This window comes from Stegastes partitus, unplaced genomic scaffold (assembly GCF_000690725.1).
Source record: "Stegastes partitus isolate 25-593 unplaced genomic scaffold, Stegastes_partitus-1.0.2 Scaffold1658, whole genome shotgun sequence".
Classification (NCBI taxonomy): Eukaryota; Metazoa; Chordata; class Actinopteri; family Pomacentridae; genus Stegastes; species Stegastes partitus.
Genome location: NW_007579389.1, coordinates 109,430 through 132,763, shown reverse-complemented (window position 1 = coordinate 132,763; position 23,334 = coordinate 109,430). Strand labels below are relative to the sequence as shown.

Genomic DNA, 23,334 nt, shown 5'->3' with positions numbered 1-23,334 from the left:
CTGCCACCAACACTTTGCACCACCATTTTGTTCTGTGATCATTTGAAGTACTTCCATGTTTTTGTAAAGTCCTCGGTCTTTAGAAACTTTTACACTGAACTGCAGTCGCCATGGTCTAAAAATGTAGCTCTGACTGCAGCTGACCAACGACTGGAGCCAAAAAAGACTGACGCAACAGTTATAGTGAAAGTGAATGAAAACATTTGACATAATTAACTGAAGTTTTTTTTTAAAGAATGCATCTGTTAAAAACATACTTCCAGCACAATCAATTATCAGTTCTAGTTAGTTTGTCTGCACAGGGCCTGTGTTATGTGTTCAAACCCTATAGGAGCCAGAGCTAGTGTGTGTTTGTGTGACTGTACCGACGTGAGCAGCTTCTCCCTGCGTGCAGATATCATGGATTAGACTCCTGGGCTTCAGTCTGTTGGCAGCCTCCAGTGAGCAGCAGCAGCAGCAGCCTTCTCCCGAGGGAGAGAGGGTGCTAAAAGAGCCCCGCGTAACGGGCTGCTTAATGGGGGCTTCTCCATGACAGCAGGGTTACACGCAAGACTGGAATTTACTGCAAGGGTGTAGAATAACTGGAGCTTTAATTATGAAATAAACTTTAGTGCAGTTTGCGGGAGTGTTGATTGAAGGGCTTTGTTTCTATTGAGCTTTCACTGTAATTTCCTTTAAACGTTGTTTATTCTAAATCTTAGCGACAATCTCGGAGAACACAGATAAGCAACCACAGCTGGCACTGACGCTGCACCAGCTCCATCTGGGAGCTACAGCTGTGACTTTTCTAGATAAATGACTTTCATTACTTACACTGCAAGTCTGTTTATAGTGGCTGACAGACAGAATTGATCAATCATGGCCTCCGTTAATACGATGGCATGGAGGCAGATAAAGAATCAAAGCCCCTGAACTCTGGGCAGCCAATACAACATACCACGTATATGATTGATCATCATAACGTCCTTCCATCTCACAACAAACGCAGCAAGGTCGGGATGCAGACCTGCCCCGAATAGAAAAACAGCGAGCCTGATGTCGGATACCATCGGAGAGGAATCCACTGCACCTGAAGCCGGCTTGTCAGAGGAAGCAGCTAAGCCCCGGTGCAGGCCCGGGCAGGCACTCCTCGAACGTTGGTGCCCTTGGAGTGAGAATGGACCCACGCTTGAGTGAGTCCCTGACAGGCAAAGTGAAAGGACAGCCAGTCCCAGAGCGCTGACGGCAGCTACTCAGGGTTAGTCACATGGGACACGCAGGAAATACAAAGGAACAACCTGAGCATGCCGAACGCTTGCTCTCAATGACAAGCAGGCGGGAGGTGAAGCAGGAAGCCAGGCTGTTAATTACATTATTTCATAAGTTTGAAAAGCCCACATCCAAAGTGATGCAACGCTTAGTTATAATGTCATCTATGTTGCAGATAAAAGACCTCAGATGAGATTCAACTTGTTTAAAAAAGAAAAGGGGGCGGGGAATCAGGCATGTCCTGACATCCAGATAGATGGAGGAAAAACAGAACTGCACAAACATGTATTTTCCAGACACAAGAATATAATTTCAACGCTTCTTGTTGCATTATAAGACAGCAGCAGTGTCTCCTGTAAATACACAGCTCCAATGAAATTAAAGAAAATGAGCTACAATGTATGAGACAATATAGAATACAATATGCTTCACAGTATGTTAGTGTCTGTGTGGCACTCGCTTCAACATCTGGAATTGGGAGGTTGTCATCGAAGTTTTGTCTTCAGTTTACCAAGTGGTGTGTTTTTGAGGGAGAGTTAACGCAATAAATCCATAACAACACAATGACTGTGACAGCTTTAGCTTACCGTTACATGTGCAATGTTTGAGAACTAGAAAGTGTGAAAACTTGATAGGAATTAGTGTTACGATTAACCTACAGTCAGCCATGTTAACAATTAATAATCAATAAATCGTTTAAATTCTATATGCAATAATCCAAATGGTTGTGTTGTTATTACATTGTATAAGCTTACAACAGCAGAATGTATATTTATTTTTGTGCTATATTTTAATTTATGGTCACATTAATGCTTTATATTTTATTAGATATTTTTACTTTCCTACTTTTGATTGGGAGCGTCTGGAACTGAAAGCAGTTTCCCAGAGGGGATCAATAAAGTATTTCTGATTCTGACATTAATGAAATACAGTGGATCTCTTCCCGTATACTGATACATTTACAATCGGACTCCTGCAGAGTGTTTGGCGTGTGCAATGTGCAAATGTCCCAGTTCCAACTCCCTCCACTATTTTAAGGGAACACTGAAGCCTCATCCTTTGCTTAGCGGCCAAGACGACTGTGACTGGTTTAAAAGAAATGTAAACAAGCCAGAGTGTTTTCCCCCTACAGCAGAATGATAGTGTGGTGTAGCCAGCCCATTGTGTTCTACAGCTACTTAAACCGGACAGCCGTCAGATCCTCTTTTATAACTTGCAGAGTTTGTCAATGCATCTGCCACAGTTAGGAGTTATGTGACCATTACAGGCGGTCAGCAAACACACCTGTAACTCCATCTTATTAGGCAATAAGAGGCCAACACCTCGGTAGGCACTGCAGCAAATTTACAATATATTTTCTGACATGCATGTTGCTCATTCTCTGCCTTATCAGTAACAAATAACAAACCAAATTCAGCACAGTAGCAGCCCTACCAATAATAATGAGCAACTGGATGTGCTACTTCTATCTATCTACCCCTGTGACCTGCAACAGTGACGCATGCAACTGCTTTTCAGAGCAGGCAACGAATTGCATATCATTTATAAAGTGCTTCATTGGCTCAACAAGCACGGCTGTCTGGATATTATTCAGGACTGATTTAGCCAAGGATATATATTACAATAAAGAAGTCCTTTAGGCCTTGCTGTCCAGACTGATCTGTAGAAAATGCACTGATCAAAACTGAAAGCAAACGGTGCGTCTAAATGTCAGACAGAGGGAGAAGAGCAGGCACTGAGGCAACAGACCGTCCTGCAGAGAGAGGTGAACGTGGAGACCGTGGCGATACAGAGATGCTGAGCGTGTCCAGTGCAGTAGTCTGGCAAAGCAGCAGTCAGAGTAATAGGATTACTGGGACGAACGCTGTCAGATCACAGGCCCTAAAATCCCCTTAACACCCAGTGCAGGGGGGCAACCATCACTGATCTACGTCCATACTGTACAAACACTATTACAAGGTTTATACTGCAATATAGTCAACACTACGACCTCTAACTAGAGGTCATAATTTTTATATTTTAAATGGAAACGAGTTTATTGCCTTGTTTATCTCATAATTTAAAAAAGAAGGCTTCCCCCTGAGTTGTAGCCACACGCTGATCAACTAATTAACTGACAGAAAATGAATCAGCAACTGTTTTGACAATCACGTCTGTTATGTTTTTAGGCAAAAAAATCCAACCATTGTCTGGCTGCATTGTGTGAGGCTTTGCTGCGTTTCTCTTTGGACAACAACATTTGAAGGCGGCACTATTTTTTGACATTTCCAAAATTAATCAATGAGGAAAACAATTGTTTTCCTCATTGATTATTTCTTCGATGATCTGATCATTAATGATCAGATCATCGAAGAAATAATCAACCCCCACTCCTCTATTGTATTATCCAGCTTATTTAGCTTACGTGCAGGAAAACAGATTAGAACAAGTAGCAACCATTTAATTCAAATGCATAAAAGAGATAAATGACAACCTTGCATCTGCTGGGAGTGGCTTGTCTGTTTAATTAACCCTGACTTATTGGCACACATATCTGTAGCTACAGATCTGTAGCTTGTCGAAATCACAGGTGTGAATGGACAGGACGCTGGGGAGGCTGGAGGTGGTGTGAAGAAGGTACATGATAGCAGGAGACCAGAGAGAACAGTCCAAGGCAACAATAATTAAGTAGGTGACAAACCATTTAATCCTCTGAACCCCAAGTAGCTTCTGGGCATTTTTCCCTCCTGTCACATTTTTCCTCACCGAGGGCTAATTTTGGACTGCAATATAAAGTCCTGCACCACTATGGAAAACAGCACAACCACAGCTAGAAGTAGAGAACACTCAAAAATGTCTTCTGTGTAATATGACGCAGTCATACGTCCATAAATTATGAAAAAGAAATTGGATGTCTTTGTTTAATTGTGGGCTGCAAGGTGGCGCAGTTGGTAGCGCCGTTGCCTCGCAGCAAGAAGGTCACCAGTTCACGTCCTGGTGGGGGCACCGGGATCTTTCTGAGTGGAGTTTGCATGTTCTCCCTGTGCAGCGTGGGTTCTCTCCGGGTTCTCCGGCTTCCTCCCACACAGTCCAAAAACATGTTGAGGTTAATTGGTGATTCTAAATTGTCCATAGGTGTGAATGTGAGTGTGCTTGGTTGTCTGTCTCTAAGTGTAGCCCTGTGATAGACTGGTGACCTGTCCAGGGTGTCCCCTGCCTTCACCCTAAGTCAGCTGGGATAGGCTCCAGCCCCCCGTGACCCTAATGAGGATTAAGCGGTGTATAGATAATGGATGGACGGATGTTAATTGTGCAAAAATTTGAAAAAAAAATGGAATCAACATGTGCACAGGTGTTACCAACACTTGAAAAATGGTGATATTTTACTACTTAGATGCTTAATTTGTTCCCATTCTTGTCTTATATCTGTTCTGCCTGCAGTTCAGCTACTTGACTGTTCAACTGGTTGCAACAAAGTCAATAATGGCTTCACAGTTGTGCTGAGAAACTCCAATTTTCTTTTCTTTGCAATATCTTATTAGTGCAAACTGTCAATTTTTGGTAAATTTTTTAAATGAGACATGTAGAATAAAGTGATTTTGATGAAATATCTTGATTTTAAGCTTAGATTTGGTTCCTAATCAAACAGCACATCACAGATGAGTAGTTTAAGGACCATCGGAAAGTTACAAATCCAATGATTCTATCTGTTTTTACAGTTCTTGCTCTGATAAATGGGGTAATTTTTTTTTAAAAAGACAACATGTCTGTCAATCCTACTGGTGGGTTTTGGGGCTCAGAGTGTTAATAAAACAATGTCCGATTTGAGGTCAGTGCTTAACCGCATATTAACCCTGTTTTCGGGGGGTAAACATAGGGTTCGACCCAGGGGCACCATCTGTGCCTTACATGCAAACAAGTCCCCAAAAGCCCCTCGCAAGAGGCTTTGTGGGTGTCGAGTGAGAGCTTTCATAAAGCTCAAACATGAGTAGCTTAAATCTGCGTCTGAGAGGACTGAGACAGCTCCACATGCAGCCCACTACACCGGCAACAACTTGTCTGACAACAGAAGGTTGGGCAAAGTGTGCCACCACATGGCATTGATTGATGACAGTCAGCTTGTCTCTACTTACTGCTGTCTGCCTTTTTTTTTTTTCTTCCTACCAGCCTGCTTCCTTCCATTTGTCAAGGTTAATATGCATTCACACCTAAGCGAACTGCTCTTATCGTGGTGCAGTTCACAGAGTATCTCGGAAATAACTACAAAGTGAAACTGCAGTGTGTCAAGTGGAGTCCCACAGAGGCAACAGGAAGAGATTGGATCTGGCCTGTATTCATTTAATTCAATCAATCAGGTAGCTTATTTTGTGTTTTCATTTGCTGGGCCTCGGAGGCTCTGTGATTCTCCATCAGTAATACACTGCAGCAGATTAGTGGCAATCAGATGGATCAAATGCACTGTGCAGAATCAAAGGACGCGCTGGAGATGCTCAGCCTGCAGGATGATAAACAAGATGATCACTGTCCTGCCTTTGTGTTATTACCCAGAGACATGACTGAGAGTCTATAGCTATGGTGAGTTCAGCTAAATCCATCAGCTAAAATGCTCACATTAACAATGCTACCATGCTGATGTTGAGCAGATACTATTTCCCATCAGCATGCAGACAGACACATTTATTACTAAAACAAAGTACGACTGAATGTTCAGTTACACAAGTTACATTTTTTACTTGATGATGCTGCTAAATGAAAAGCCAATAGCTGTGACTGTGCCATCCCGGAGCATGAATTTTTGTATAAAATATCACAACAATTAATAATTGCTGCGAAATTATATATACACAACTGCAAATGTCAATCATGGTGCGACTAAAACTGAGTGGAGAAGTAAGAATTCATGCTCTGGGGACCATGACAGTTTGACAGAAGAGCAGTTGTCTGTATGGCTGATTTTTTTTCCAAGTAATTCCCCAAAAAATGTACTTTCAACTGTGCAAACAGCAATTTGCATATCACAGCTCAACAACCAACATGGCAGATCATCTAGAGGTGATTTGAGGTAACTTGTCTGTGTTTGATTCTTCAGTAGCTCTTGCGCTGGGATCAGAAGTTAATATAGTTTAATTTTCAGAGCTCATATGAATATATGTGTGCTGCAGGTCTATTATCAGTTCAGTATAAAATAACAAGGTTAATCCTATAATTTATTTAGAGGCCTAACAGAGAGAGTGCAGTCCAGTTATGTTAATGCAGAGTTTTTTTTGTTTTGTTTTGACTAATTGTTTAAGATTTCAGTTGATTAAGATTTTCACTACAGCCCTGAAAATGTCCCTCTAATGCACCAAACAGCTGCTGACATGTTAGTCCTCGATGCTAGTGTGAATATATTCGGATCCCAACTGTCTGCAGCAACATTTGGACAGCAACACCCGGAGCTTCAGTGACGGTTGGTGGATATAATATGGCCTGTTAACTGTGACTAAAGCTTGTTAGAGAAGGTCAGTTCAGTTAAACTGTTCTCCGGGACAATGAAGCCCAGATAATGCCGGTAAGTCACGACACACTGCTGCACTTGTCTGATGTTCCTAATGCAGGTGACGGCAAAAGGGAGACAAACAGACAGGAGGAAAGAAAAAGAGATCTGAAGAGCTCAGGCTTCATCAAACCTCCCTGAACACACACACACAAAGTCAGAAACCAGAGCAGTCAAAGGCAGAGATTACACCAAAATCCAGTTGGGATCAAATTATTCAGGAAGCACAAGACAACATGAAAAAAGTGCTAAGTTTAGGAGGCTGAGATTCCGCTCCAAAAATATGCAAATGCCTCCAGTGCATATGATTAGACGGCTTATGGGCTGTCTCCTCCCTCATTATCCATTCAGTTTTTCTGCCCTGATGGGTTGATGCGCGAGGAGATAACAATGAATGCAGCAAAAACAGTTTCTCAAACTTTCACTGCAGAGCTGTTTGTTGCATAAACAAGAGTAAAGGACATCATACAGCATGAAAACCCTGATCTGCTTGTGCTCATATGCAGCTTTGATTTCATTGTATTTATTATTTTATCCGCTGTGCCGTGGAAGCGACAAACATGAACGCATGGATGGAGTTTGACAGGCAGGAACACGGTCCTCTGTGAGACCAATCTGTTGTTAATGTGAGTGACGGACATATTAGCCCTGTTATTTTGACAACAGAGAGTATGTTGTGTTGTTAGTGGTGGATGGCAGCGCTGAAGCAGTCCTCTGGATGAGCAGCAGCAGTTTGCTCTCATCCTCCATCTAATCAGAGTAGAACAGCAGCAATCACCGCGCCCTCAACAGACGAAACAAAAACCGCAATCCCGTCAACGCCTTTGGATTCCTAGACGCATCCACGAACCACACACATCTGTCAAACTCAACAGATGAGAGTTTTGGTAATAACAGAGAGACAAAAATTGTGGATGCAGTAGTTGGTTTCCAGTGTGGAAATGTATCCACTGGATGAGAGAGTAGATTTGGTACATTCACGCTATACGGTAACATGGCACTTACATAACAAACATATTTTAACACACAATTATTTATATAAAAGCAATACAATCAAGAAACATTTAAATATGACTTCTTTTTTGCCCAAAGATGCAAATTTGCTTTCACAGAAATACAGTATATGCAAATGGATTAGAACCATGAAGGGTCCCCCCAAGAATTTCTTACTTTAAAAGGCCTAAATAGGACTAGTAGTTTGATGAAGGTGGTTAAATTTGCCAAAGATATCAGTTCTGTAAGTTTTCAATTATAGTTACTGAAAATATGAATAGTGCCAGTGGATGAGTTACATTGAGGCTAAAGAAATACACGCATATACATACAATAAAAGTAGGGATGCACAATATATCAGCCAAAATTAGTGTTTTTCTGATACATCGGTATCGGTCCAGTGAACAAATTTAGCCGATGTGAAAAACCGATGATTGTCTAACATTAGCACCTTCTTCTCTACATTTGATATTGCTGCTATTTCACAGATCCGTCCATTAACTATACACTGCTTAATCCTCATTACGGTCACGGGGGGCTGAGTCTATCCCAGCCGACTTAGGGCGAAGGCAGGGGACACCCTGGACAAAATGGTCCTGGACTTGAACGTTAAACATGTTTTACTTTTGTTACGTAATAAAGAAGACTATGTGGTTTAATTTGGTATGGACTTCTTTTGAATAGTTTTCATGTCCTCACAGTGCTTACTTATACTTATTTTTTGGTGTGAACAAAAATTGAATATCGACATCGGTAATATCAGTTATCGGCGATATCAGAAATCTTGACATCGGATATTGGTATCGGCCAGAAATTTTAATATCGTGCATCACTGCATTGTTTAGTTTTAACAGTTCGATATAATGTGTTTGTTTGTGAGCTTTAGAGATATTGGTAGGCAGATTTTATCTTTACCATCTTACAAGTTTCGCCCGTTTTCGATTGGGCACCAAATGGTTTGATGAGTATGAAAATAGCGTGAATTATACATTATGATCTTTGCAGTCACCACATCTCAACCTCACTGTCCACCTATGGGACATTTTGACCAAATATTAGACACTGATCTCTGCCACCATCATCAAAACACCAAATGAGTGAATATCCTCTAGAAAGATAACGGCCCAGCGCTATACTACAACAACTTATGTTGGTTTACCTTTACTCTGTCATCAGTCTGTCTCTTGGTGAAAATCAAATACTAACCCTCAAAAAGCTGAAGCTAAAACTTTCATATCTTCTGCTTACTCAAGCAGAAACTTACAGCTCTTTCATTCAGGTGACTCACATAATACATGAGACTGTTGATATCCGATGGCAACCCACTTCGAGGTTTCCGCTTCGTGAGAAAATCGACCCACATCCAGCCCAGGTCAGGACAGGCATCGGCTAATGTGAGTTGACCCATTCAGCCATTCTGAATAGGAAATTAGCCCATTAATGCGCCCCCATATATGGAAAACCTAATATTGCCGCATTAAGGGTATTAAGTCATTCCAAGTAGTCGGAAGGACGCTGTTACAACTACAAAAGCACAGTGTAGATAACTGGTTAATGGAGGTGTTGACATCAGGATGTCAGCAGCGATTTAACGTCAACTTGAGCCTAAAGCTTTTAAACCCCCGACTGCTTCCTGCATGTTTAAACCAACACAGACCTGAGACAGAAAAAGAAGAAACCAGAGTAAAGGTAGGTACAATAAAAGAGAGATGAGGAGGGCAGAAAAAAAAAACAAAAAGAGAGAGAATCAGAGTGAACGATAGGAATGGGAGAATGAGACCTTGAGGCTTTTTATGTACCATGCTGGAAGAAGATGAGAGAAGTGAGATGAATGTACACACAAATACACACAGACACACACACACACAGACACACACGACTCCAAATCACATTTAGAAGTAGGGCAGCCTATCTGCCAGCTCAAAAGCCTGCAGCACTTTCCTCAATCATTATCCAACAAATGATACCATAACACAATAGGCCTAGTTTATCTGCCTACTCATGCTAAGAAAGAACGCTCCCAGGCAGAGACGCACAACTTACAAACCTGACACATGTTTATTTAAAGTAATATGGAGGACACATGTCTGGTAAAATGAATTTAATGTGTGTGAATATGAGTAAAACCCATGTGTGTCTTTGACAAGCAGAAAAAGGTGCTGCTTCTTTTTCTTTTAAACAAACCGTTACTTTAAATATGGATAAGGCTGCATATTTACAAAGGGTGAGTTTGTTCGCCCAGACTAAACTTTGAGACCGACACCAACCTGAAGATGAGAAGTCGGCAAACACATGTTTTTCGCGGCAGAAAATGTTGCCAAGGAGACGCGAGGAGCAGCCTGACATTTGTGGTTAATTCAAAGCTTGCGGAATAATAGCAAGAGGGAGCGAGAGCACAACAGAGCCATTCATCATTTATCACTCAGGATGAACTTAGGCAAACCGTGCAGTCGAACAAATCTAATCGCGCTGTTGGCTCAATTAGGAGGAACAAAGTGAATTTGTAAATTTGCAGACCGGGGAAATCACTTCCACCGAATTCAGACACAGCAAAAAAATCAGAAGAAGAAGAAGCAGAGAAAAGAGGAGACAAACAGTTATGGCTGTTATGGGTGTATGGAGAGCTCTGACCTCATAGAAGAGGTAGAGATGATGAAGAGATTCTCGTGGCTTCGAGGTAGAAGGTATAACATTTTCTATAATCTTTATCTTAGTTTAGGCTGCTAAGTACATCTAAAAGTGTGACACATACAACTTTAGTTGGTTGTAAAGTATGAAATGGCAAAAAGCGCTTTACAATGTGTTTCTCATTCACCCATTCATACACCAATGGCGACAGAGCTGCCATGCAAGGTGCTGCCTGCCATTGGGAGCAACTTCGGGTTCAGTGTCTTGCCCAAGGACACGTCGACTGTGGAGGGGGCAGGGATCGAACCGCCAACCTTACGATCAGAGGACAACCGCTCTACCACCTGAGCCACAGTCGCAAAGTGAAATTTTAGCCTGATGACGTCACTGGACAAAAAGTCAAGAGATCGTCTAAATTATTCCCTAAGAGGAACATTAACGTGTTTTTTTAATTAAACTTTACAGGAATCATTCCAATCATTTTTAAGATATTTTACTCCAAACCCTAAATGTCAAGCTCCCCAAAATCATCCGTGACCCGTGAATATCTGTGCAACATTCCACTGCACGGTTGTTGATATTTCAGTTTTGACCCAAGTGGTGAACTGACGGACAGATCGAGTGGCTACCATCATGACATTTCCATTTCCACACACAGAAAATCCACAGTTGGTTTTATGTTGGATGCATGAGAAATAGGTGAAAAGATATTGCTGAGGCCTCCATTATAGCTCGACTAGTTGAGCTGGTGACCCATGTACAGGGGCTATAGTCCCCGACGCAGCAGCCATGGGTACGAATCTCGCTCTTGGCCCTTTGCTGTAAGTCTTTCCTCCTTTCTTCTCCCCCACTTTTCTGCCTCTCTCTCGACTGTCCTATGCAATAAAGGCAAAGAGGCCCAATAAAACTAAAATAAAACTTTAAAAAAAAGGAAAAATGATATTGCAGTTATTTTGACAGATTTGCGATTATGATACGAGTCACAGTTTTAGCGGTAATTGTACTTCTTTACATTTCTTTTCCACTCAAACCAAAAACAAAAATGTTCATGTGATCATCTGTACCAAACAAGTGTGTTCCCTTTACATCTGGAGAATATGATATGCAGGCAGGGGCATCTCTGTGGCACCACAATGCTTCGTTTAGAATGGGATACTGTGACGCATTTGGCAGCTCCTATGATTTGGATATTTCACTTGGCCGTATTAAAATTTTGATAATATTTGGAATAATTGTTTAGCCTTGGTGTTACAGCATCTCTGAAATGTTATAGCCTGTGGGGTGCTTCTAATCAGAAGTGGCAAGAACTTAAAAGAGTGGTCAGAGAAGGGAGTGTTGGATCCCACTCTCATTAACACTCTAGTTTCAGTCTTCTAAATATAAAGCTGCAGCTGGCTTTGCCGAGACTAAAAACAGGGACAAGCAGCAAGTCTGGCTCTGAAGGTAATAAATTCTACCTGCTAGAGCTGAACAAAGAATCAACTCACATCTTAACTTGAAATAATTAAATCAGGAAATCAGAAAGGCTGCAATCTAGTATATGTGAAGTAAGGCTATCAAATAATGAGACTAATGCTGTAATTCTCCTTTATTCAATTAGAGCAGAATCAGGCTTTCAGGGGTTGTTGTTGCGTGCCCATTAATCACTGTATGCAGGCCCAGGCTCATTATCTAATAAACACACCTCACACATTTTGCAGCACAGCTGATCCAGGGTTTAAACTGTCGTGTCAATGGATTAACAAATTCATGCTGTTCTCTTTGTGTGACAGTCACGCTCTCCGTGGTGTCTCATGTCGCAAAGCTCCATCGCCGTTTAAAATCACAGTGAATACTGGACTGATGCTTGACTTTAGAAAATGATGTCTACATGACTAGTCGTTATTGTGACTCTGCCAGGCAGCCAGAAGAGACTCCAGCAGGAGATGAGTTGACCGAGGTGCTGTTTTATCACTTTGGTAATTTATTTATTTTTTTACAGAGGCTGGACATATGGCCTGCACACCTCACATACAGTCATTTATGCAGACACAAGGACACACTCTGATGCAAATGAGTTCACATGAGTGCAGATTGCAGGTGCAGACACACACCCATAAAACTCACACAAACAATATCCGTCCAACACGCACACAAGCATGCGTGCAAGCCCGTCCAGTTCCCCGGTGTGTTGACTTTAGTTGTGTTTGCACTTGAGATTAGCGACAGCAGGGAGTAACAGCAGCAACGGGCAGGTTATAGGGCTGCTCAGATGAGTTTCAGGCTCACAGGGATCTTTGTACTGTAGCCTAACGATGAGCTTGGACTTGAGAGTAAAAACTATGATTTAAAACGTAAAAGTTTGTGTGGCATCTTGATTTCAACAAACCTGCATCAATCTACTAACATTGTGCGTTCACATTTATATAAAATAAATGATTTTTGAGCTTCCAAACGCTACATCAGTGCAACAACTAGATACTGAAAACCTGAAAAACCACACAGCTACTCCAACTCTGCGTGCTGAGGCTGCAGAGTAATGGTCAGGGAATGTCTATGAAGAAAATGTGTCCTCAGGCTTCACAGCAGGATTGAGTTCATGGCTTTGGAAATGTCTCTTAGGATGGAGCTTGTTTAGGGTGAGCACGGGGACATCGGAGTATGCAAGACCCGACTAATTGTAGCGCTGAAAGGCAGGGAACAGCTTCAGGGCAGACGATGACAGCAGAAGCCTCTGAGTTTGTCTGTGCGTGTGACATGATGCTGGTAGCAGAGACGGGGAACTCTCACCACCTGTCTGTCCATCCATGTGAGCAAAGACCGGCTGTCCCTTCGGTATATTTAACCACCTCACACACCAGGTTTTTTAAAAAAAGGAAAAAGTGCAGAGAAAAGCAGAAAATACTCCACAACAGAACAAGAAATGTAATATTTAACTCTAGTGCACAGTCATGAAAATAAATGTATATATCATATATTCTGAAGGTAACATGATGTTTCCATTATCATGAGAAGAAAATCATCTGAATTTGTTTTTCAGAGTCAGAATATTAGTTCACTTTCAGGCTCACTAGCATTCAGAAATCAGCTCGTTTCAATTGAACTTCTGCAATCAGTAGATTTCTTCTTGGAGACAAACCAAATCTGCATTAATTTCTAACATCATGTTCAACTTTGGTGAATTTTTATTTGCAAATTAACATCATTCTGTAACAGGCACGCCTATAAGGCGACAGAGAGCCGAGCAACAAAGTGAGCTGTCGTAGCTTGTCAGTTTTGTTTGCTTGTTCTATTTTATTTAATCTCCATTGTTAAGTAGTCTGTTGTTGGCTGTCAGTTGGTCACCCTGGAGGAGGAGGAGGTGGAGCAGAGGACCAAACTGCTGGTCATCATGGACGACACCTCGCACCCCCTCCATAAAACCATGGACAATCTGAAGAGCAGCTTCAGCAACAGACTGATACAACCCCACTGTTCCAAGGAACGTTGCAGGAGGTCATTCCTCCCGACAGCAATACGACTTTTTAATGCTTCAGTCTAAGCACATTTGCATATTCTGTTCAATTGCACATTTCTGTATCTCTCTTATATATTCTTGTAAATTTGTCAACTGTTTCTATATGATACTTTCTATATTTTATCTTCTTTTATCTCGTGGTTAGGAAAAGGTGCTGGAGGTCAACAACAGCAACATATGGTATAACAGTGACAAGTACAAGTGTAACATCTAGGGCTACACAATATGCCAACAAAATGTATTTTGACAGATTTTGCAATTGGGATATTCATCACAATTTTAATGGCAATGGTACATTTTCGCATTTCCTTTTCAACTAAAACAAATATAAAAACAATAGTATTTTTGCTGCAGTCTGTACTAAACAAGCTTGTTCCTGTTTACTCAGAGAATACGATTTTGAGTCGAGACATCTTTGCAGCAAGAAAAAGCTTCTTTTACGAGTACAACAGGATGTAGTGATTTTTTTCTTTTATTAAAAAACTGCCCCAATGACAACAGGTCTGCAGACACAGGTACAGGTCCACTGCAACGTCATTCTGAAATCCAACTATTAGTGACAGCTGTTTAGTAGTAATGCTGCACGCACTACTTTCACTCAGACTAACGAGGCGATTGCTCATAATGTGAGGTGGCTGCTACTTTCAGTATCACTCTGCAGTCAACTCTGTTCAATCTGTCAAAATGCAAGGACCTACATGTTTAAATCTCAGAGTTTGGTCACTGAAAGGTCCTATTATTTTATGATTAGTACTTCATTTATTTAACTTAAGACTGCCGCAACTTTTGTGATAACCGTTCCATCTCTTATAACATTTTTAAAAAGTGCAACAAATACATGTTTGAAACTATTTATATCTTTCATCCCTTGCATTAGAATGTAGAGCAGTGATTTTTTTTGCAATCACATCACATGTTTTGAATGTACGACACAATAAACACTGAACTGGAGTCATAGATTTCAAATTATCCAGCCTTACTGTCTGCTAAGTTTTTGTGAAATCCCAAGTGTGCTGCACTCACCACATTTCTACAATTGCATTAAAAAATGCACGAATGACTTATTACTCCTGTGCCACTTTCTGGTCTTCCTGATGGTGAGGACAGATTGTGACATATTTTTGAAGTTACTGTTAATCAAGAAGAATGGGACCCCCCGTTCCTTGGGAGTAAACAAAGGGTAGCTGCGCTCTTTCATTGCCGAGATCACGTCTAATCCACTAAACATATAGGTCACCTACTATGCTCTTGTACATCTGCCATTAAGCTGGCATGAATACACAGTGAAAACAATGCCCCCCATTATGGTTCATGCCTCCCGAAATACAGCACATCCCACATTCACACATGTGCCCGACCAACCGCCCGCGCTTTGCTATAGATCTGCAGCCCCCCTGGAGTTAAGCTGTGCTCTCATTTCTCCCCTGGATTTCTGGGACATTCAGGGTGTGTAATTGTTATGCAAAAATGTAATTCACTGATATTTAAGATCTTTTCATGTTGGGTCCTGACTCCTGTTCTGTTCTGCATGGCCGCGTTGTTTGATCATGCTCTGTGTTTTAATCTAATTTTGGTTCTGCTGTAGGTTTAGAGTGGAAAAGCCTCATTTATGCATTTTACACTCATGCATAGTCCGTATGTATATGTGTGTGTGTGTGTGTTGATCAGCAGCCTTCAGGCATGGGTAAGCATTTGTTATGGCTAGCTGCCAAAATTTGACTATTAGGAATTAATTGAGGAAGGATGACAATGGAAAGTAAAGAAGAACATTTTCTGTTTTTCTCATTTTTTTCGCTGCTGCCAAACAAGCCGACAGCTGCCACAGTGATGTATGAATGAACATGCAGAAAAGAAAAAAAAGGCTGTTAATAGCGAACACACATGCTCTGCAGCGCCGGTGCCTTCATTGTGTTTGATGATTTGGCAGTTCCCATCAGGTTTTGTTGACAGAATCCTTGGGCCCAGACAGAAACTGGAAGATGTAATGTCAATACCCGTATGCCAATACTTAAATATTTACCATTACATAACTGTCTTTGCTGAGAAAAACTGTTTTTCTTTCCATAGTTTGAGTAAAGTCTGAAGCATAGAGACACAAAACTAAACTGAGCTCATGTAAAAATTTCTGTTGCGCTTTCTGACAGGTCCGGACCGACTGCCTTCCCATGACATCCCTCTCGACAGCCAAACATCTGCTCCTGACTGAGTCATGACAGAGCTCTCGGTGGACTGACACAGACTCAGCAGACCCACGCTGAGAGGGCTGCAACCAAAGGAACGTGAGCGCTCCTTCTTTCTCGCACGGAAGACAGGAGTCTTCTCCTGAGATGTTCCAGACAGACGTGCGGACAAATGCAGACAGAAAGAAAAGCTGAGGAAATCTGACTCTTGGCAGTCTGAGGAAGGAGGCTGCATCCTGACGGACATGTGAGGGAGGCTTAAAATCCCATTAGAGCCGATCAAAATTCAAAGGGAAGCATGCATAGCCTGCCCTCAGCCTAAAAATCTATTCCTGTCAGCACTGAGTAGATAGCCAGAGATGGGCTAAATTGAGACGGTCTATTTTGGTAGGAGGAGAGTGAGGGGATGGAAAGAAAGCTGCACCGAAGAGAGGGGGGGTCAGAAATAAGAGAGAGGGGAGCGATGGAGGCATAGACAAGGGTGACGAGGAGAAAAAAGCCTTAAAACTGCTTCCTTTTGTGTGGAGACAGCAGCCTCCTGTAAATAGTACAAGTGTGTTTCCCAAAGAAATTCCAGTACATACACACGTCCTTTTCTGAGGCACTGAGCCGTGGCAGACAGCGAATCTTTCCATGTGGGTGCAGCAACACCAGCCTTTGTTATGCAGCCTCGTTAATCGATTGTGGAGGTTGTTAGAATGCAAGAGGTCTCGCCGCTACGCACACACACACAACAAGCATGGAAACGTGTCCGCAGACGCACTTGCAAACTTTCTGTGCCACCGGTCAAACTGAATGAAACAAATTCTTAAAAACCAACACAGTAGGGCCGGTCAGCCATAATGTGTGTGTGTGTGGTGGTGGGGGGGGGGACGGTTAACAAAAAACTACACTGAAAAGATCCCCAGGATACAAAATTGTGTCTTTTCACTCTCTCGCTGTGGGAATGGCAGGTGTGAGAGTTTGTAAAAACGGCTTGACTCAACTAGCACAACTCCCCTGCTCTGTCAAACCCAGATTCGCTGTTTATTCAGAGATGATCAGGCGGCGCTGTCTGCTCTCCCTCTCGCTCCTCTCATCTCTGCTCCTGTTTTCTCACATTGACTGAGACTAAAGAGATTAGCCGAGGGAGATGAAACGACTACGGCTCTGCCAGCAACCGCGCAACCCCTCTCGTTTCCAGGACTTCCTTCCCCAACTCTTTCTCCCGCTGCCATCGCTTCATTCCTCACTCTCTTTAATCACACTCAACTCCTCTGAGTCGCTGCTCGGTGCCTCGGCTTTAAAAAAAAAATAAAATAAGGGTTGCACTTTTGAATTAAAGGCAAGGTCTTTGCTTTTGTGAAGAGATGAGGAAGGGGGAAGTCAGGATAGCCAGTCAATATCCGTCTAAGTTAATTACATTTGACTTGGCGAACAAGCCAAAAGCGCGCACGCTTGCTCTTAAACGCTCATGTGTTTGCATTCACACAGCGTTGGCGCAGTGTGAGAGGGTTCACCCGAAGGAAAAAAAAAAAAAAACGAGGCAGGAGGCTCAAAAATACTTCTCATGTGTTTGGAAGCAGGAGGACAAGCGCTTCCATAAGACCGACTTAAAAATGAGAGCGTGGAACTTTTGAAAGAAGAAAAAAGCTTCTTACAAACGAAAAGCTTGATGCATAAACAATGCAATGCACCCCCGGGGGTTTTGCTGCCGGCCTGGTGTTTTATGATGGCTAACATTAGCTAGAATTCATTCGCAATCCGTGACTAGAAATAGCAGCTGTATGCCTGACATTATTAGAACAGTTCACTTAATAACTTTGAGACCACTGTGGTGTAGTTTACATGTCCAATAAAGAAAAAAAAAACCTGACTGATATATTAGACATTGATATTCTAGATATATCTGGTATTGCTGTCTGATATGTGGCGAAATGTTTTAGGTTTTTCTTGATACAGAACATCCATCCATTATCTATATACGGCTTAATCCTCACTAGGGTTGCGGGGTGCTGGAGTCTATCCCAGCTGACTCAGGATGAAGGCAGGAGACACCCTGGACAGGTCACCAGTCTATCACAGGGCTACACTTAGAGACAGACAACCAAGCACACTCATATTCACACCTATGGACAATTTAGAATCACCAATTAACCTCAGAGTGTTTTTGGACTGTGGAAGGAAGCCGGAGAACCCGGAGAGAACCCACGCTGCACGGGGAGAACGTGTAAACTCCACGCAGAGTCCACACCGGGATGCGAACCGGCGACCTTCTAGCAGAACATGTTTGAGCTAATTTAGAAATGGTGTCATGGCACAGTTTGCACTCCACTGTCTGCAGCACATGTAGCCAAGTATGCATCACACGACAATAGTGCGGAGTCAAGTGGCCTCTTCACGGTAATTAACTAACTAGTTTATGAAATACATACGCGCCACTGACAACTGTAATTGCTGTCATGGCTCTTTCCTTGTTCCGTAGATAACAACCCTCTCTTGTTCATCCAGAATACAGTTCGGGGACGTTTCCAAGATGGCTGCTAAGTGGTGAGACTTGCCTACAAGGACTTTGAAAACATGTACGTCTTGAAATTTTTCTTAAAAGTGGTTGGTGCCAAAAACAACCTAGATATGCTGTTAAATGTCCTAAAAGCAGCTACAAATAACATGTAGTTTGCCAGCTCATGTGATTGCCACTTGTGCCCAACATGGCTGCTGTTCAGTGAATACTCTCGTTTTAAACACGGCACACTAAGAACCAGGGCTGCTGTGATTAGTTGGCATAATTAATGATGGTAATGATGAAAATGCATTCACATCAATACATTAAAGAGAAATGTTTTTTAAAAAAAGAATTCTAAAAGGTTTCAGTGTATTACACCAAGTCTCCGTGTTCAAATGTAACTGCTGCATCATGATGTCAGAAATTGTTTGAATACAATTTGCGCTGCAGTTTTTTTTATAAAGTCAAGATTCAATTCTACAGTCACTGTGTAACATTGAAAAAAATGACAGAGCATGACCACATGTGAGACCGTCAAAAAGCGATTCACACAAGAATTACATTAACGTGACTCTTTAAACCCTGTCAGCCGGGCTGCAAAATGTACAACATGTATCTGATAGCTATTAAATAATGAGACTGTGTTTATGTCAGTGGAACCACAGAGTGCAAACACACAGGATCCAATCATCAATGGGCTTAAACAACCTCAAAGTGAATAAAACTGAATTATGGCATATTTAATAGCCCCACCTCATAGATTTTAAATTACAACCATTTGCTAATTGCACTGTTTTAAATTGTGATTTAAACTTGAAACCTATGACATGTTTAGTCCTACTCAGCACTACGGCAGCAGTCTGACTCGGATGCATAAGAATCAGTTGTGCATTTCAAAAGACCAAAGGCTTTGAAAGTATCGGAATACTACTCAGATTACCACAACACAAAAGGAGGTTCATTCACTAGTGCAATACATGAGTACCTGAAGAGATAACACACGGGGTGTTTGTCTAGATGCACCACCAGAAACGGTAAAACCTCTGCAAGTGTGCAAGAGCACGGAGAGCTTTTAAATATATTTTGTCCTTGTAACTGCTAAATTCACTCATAAAGCTCAAACTCAAATATAACATGAACTTAAACAAATTGGGAAAAACAACTAATTGGGAAAATAGCTGACAGATTAACTCAACTAAAAAAATAAAAAATGCAAATCATGGCAGCTAACTAAGAGCCGAGCTAAAGTCATCCACTGGTCAGTGGACTAACTCCAGTCTATAAATAGCCACATCTTGTCACTGTCAGTGGAGATGACTTTAAATACATAAGTCAAATTAATAAATCAGAGGCTGTTTTTATAGATCTGTGCTTCCGATCAGCCAGAAACTCCCTTTTACATTCATCACGAGACTCTACGGCAGCACTGTTCTTTATTCTTGTTCGCCATTGAAAAATAAAATCAGTCTATACATTAGGCTGAGAGTTGCAGCTTTAATAAACTAACTCATTCATTATTGATTTAAAGTTTTTTTTAGATTTGAAGTTAATTTATACACAAGCCTGTGCGTGCACATGTGAGCCCACAGTCAGACATAAATAGGCCGTAATGACTCATTACGTGCATTTTTAAATAGGAACATCACAAATAGATGCTGGTAAACAAGACTTCACTTTGATGTAAAAACAACTAGGTCTTGTGTACGTCTTCAGAGAAATAATCTTTTTCTTGTAGCAATCAAAAGCATCTTCCCTGCCTGCCTCTACCTGCTCCTGTTTAGTGCTCTGCCTCCGCCTGCGGTGGATCGCCCTCACGATCATGTTTACTTTACAGCTTTATTGATTTGCCATTTTGGGAATTGCAGGAAATCAGAGGCACTATCTGCACACTCGGCCCATTCACACAGACACAAGGGCTCATAAACAGTTGTCTCAGTTTATCTCCGGGCCTACTTTTTTGTGGATGGGTTCAGGCAGCACAGTCGACACAGCAGTCACCTACAAACCCAATCTTCAACACTGCAGGAGCTGAAAACGCAACTAAAAGACGAAATGGTGGAAAAAAAAAATCTGGATGTTTTTAAAAACACATGCATTTTTCAAAGGATAAATGCACAATATGGATTTTTATTAGCTAAAAAAAAAAAAAAAAGCACACATTTCTTTCCCACATATTCACTCAGCCAGGACTAAGAGCCTTGTCGTGTCTGAACCAAGCTAGTCCGGTGACTCACGCTTAAATTACTGAACCACCACGGCTGTCTGATTCAGCTCTGTGTTAGCTACTTGAAGGCCTTCTGGGACTAGGAGAGGGAAAAATGATTACATGATACCCACAGTAACACTGATACGGCTCCACGGAAGAGGGGAAAAAAAAACAATCATCACCGTGATATGATGAATGGAAAATTAAGAAAAGGAGGCTGGAAGACAGTAAACAAATAAATCTCGGAAGTACGGGAAAAAAAAAAGAAGGTTGATTTGAGAGGCGCTAATAAACCATCAGCTCCACAGAATAATAATAAGCCACAAACTGAGTTTAATCAAAGGCAGCACACACTGCGCCCATCAGTTCTCCCAAAATTAGAGATGGCAAAGTCAGAAAACACACACAATCCATCTCGCCTCTTGTTGCTGCTACAGAATTCATCTGTGGCCTGCATTGCTTTCCAATGTCAGAAGTGGAGATCTGCTGTCCAGCCAGTGCATGCGTCACTACAGCCCCCCGCACAAATATCACCTGACAGCAGCGCACCATGATTGTAAAGGTAGTTTCTGTCCTCCATCACAATCACATGAGTGTGTAGGTCAGTGTGTGTGTGTGTGTGTTTTCCTTAACCTGCATGACACTGTGTGTTTTTTTCCATCTTACCCTGATTCTCCTCATGGCCGCCACGATCTCCATCCGACTGTTGGGCCTCGGCACGTCCAGACTCCCCACGTACTGTGGCCACACACAGACAGGAAACACATCAGTTGGACATTGTTGTATGCACTGCAGTCCATAATCACACTGATATCATGTATGGAACCACACTCAAAACTGATTTCAAACGAGCTCCATTTTCCAAACAACCCTCAGTGGAGGTTCCCCCTGCAGTGGACCTCGAATAAAAATGCAGCAAAAATTAGACAACATTTACACAATTAAGTCGTACTTTTATGTGCTGATGCTTCCCCCCTCTGAGCATCAGCACCTTGAGCAGGATGCTGGACAGATCTGCTTATCTCTCATTGCAATAAACCAGTGGGCCTCTATTTAGGACAGAATGTGTTTAATGTGGGCTATAGAGGACAAAGCCATGCTTTATTAATAAGCTCCATGTGGATTGCATATATTTGAATTCATCGGGTGTTTAATTAAGAGGCTCCAGGGACCATGTCGCCTTTGATGTCACCATTATTTTGATTAGAGTAAATAGTCTGAGAGCGTAAAATCAGCAACACTGACTTTAATTCAATGTTTACTCGGTGAGGATGTTTTTTATAATTGCATTTAGTATTTGCACACTTATTTCCTCATTAAGCATCTCATTGTGTATTGATTCATTTACTCTGCTGTGTGTGGCTCTTGTTCCTACTTATTGAAGAGCGTTTGGTCTCCACACCAACTAACTGGTGTGTGCCGTTCATTTAGAGCTTGATCGTGAAGGCGAGCTGAGTGAGCACGCTGCTTAATAAGAAGACCTCATAAAATGTGAGATAGAAGCACCATGGGACTGAACTTTGGACGTGTAACACTCCTTCGTTTTAACCCTTTCTGCTCCCTGTTTTCTGATCAAATGCTAAGGTGTAAGGTAGATGAACAGAAAACAGAACATTTTCATGCAACGTGACAAACATTTGCTGTTTTTAGCTTCTGCATTTGGAGGAACTGCAATCTTTTTAGTTTCATATCACAGGAAACTCTTCAGGACAAGACATTTTACTTTCTAACTTTTTTCACACAAACAATCTTTAAATCAAATAATCAATCCTGAAAATAATCATTAGCTGCATCCCTGCTATAAAAAGGACTGAACACTGTCTAGCTGCTTCCTTTAGAGTTAATAATTCAATAACTTGGGGAAAAAACCTGAAAATACACTCAGGCCACTTTTGAGCATCAAAAAAAAAGAGCTTTTTAAAGACTGTGCCAACCAAATGTGAATTATTTTAAAGCAGCTCCACCAACAGCTCCAATAAACCACATGTGTGTGGACAGGACAGGCTGCCATGTGTTCAAACTTCCCAGCTGAGAGGGCTCCACGGTGCACCTGCCGCTCCAACAACACAAAAGCAACACAACTCTGCAACCATCAGGGGATTTTCTCCTCTGCGTTCACCTTGGCTTGGAAATATATCCCATGTTGATAGGCTTCCTCGTTGTGCAGCGGCAACCTGGAGTCCGCCACATCGTCCACCAGGTTGTACCTGTTCCTGGCGGGCATCCCGGGCTTTCAGGCGACCGAACACACTTCAACAACTAAAGGCGCAAAACAGCGTCGCTACAATCCCCATGTGTGTGCGCAGCGCGGCTCCACGAGTGAGTTCCCGGTGGAAACGCAGTCCATTGTTGTTGCTTCAAAAACAGGTCCCAAGAAGGACACAACTGCGCGCCTCTTTTTTTGTTTGTCCTCTTCAACACACTTCAGGATCTCCCTCCACACATGCGTCCGGATAAAGACGCGCAGACGTGCGTTTTTCTGTTTCCGAAGCCACAGAAGGAGATCCTGCGTTGTTTCCCTCCGCAGGTGATGTTGGCTGCTCGCTCTGGGTATTTTTTTGAATCCCGTCCTGTTGGTGGCAA

The 23,334-nt window shown here is 42.0% G+C and overlaps 1 protein-coding gene across 1 annotated transcript in view; it reads right to left on the bottom strand.

Annotated features, from left to right (window-relative positions):
- Positions 1 to 23,334, bottom strand: part of LOC103371855 (carboxyl-terminal PDZ ligand of neuronal nitric oxide synthase protein-like) — a gene marked incomplete at its 3' end in the record, with an annotated part of 35,974 nt that extends 12,640 nt beyond the window's left edge. The window contains exons 1-2 of the mRNA XM_008301319.1: positions 22,871 to 23,334; positions 21,418 to 21,489 (exon numbers count right to left, since the gene is read on the bottom strand). Coding sequence (XP_008299541.1) covers positions 21,418 to 21,489; positions 22,871 to 22,975 — 177 coding nt within the window. The remainder of the gene's footprint in view (positions 1 to 21,417; positions 21,490 to 22,870) is intronic.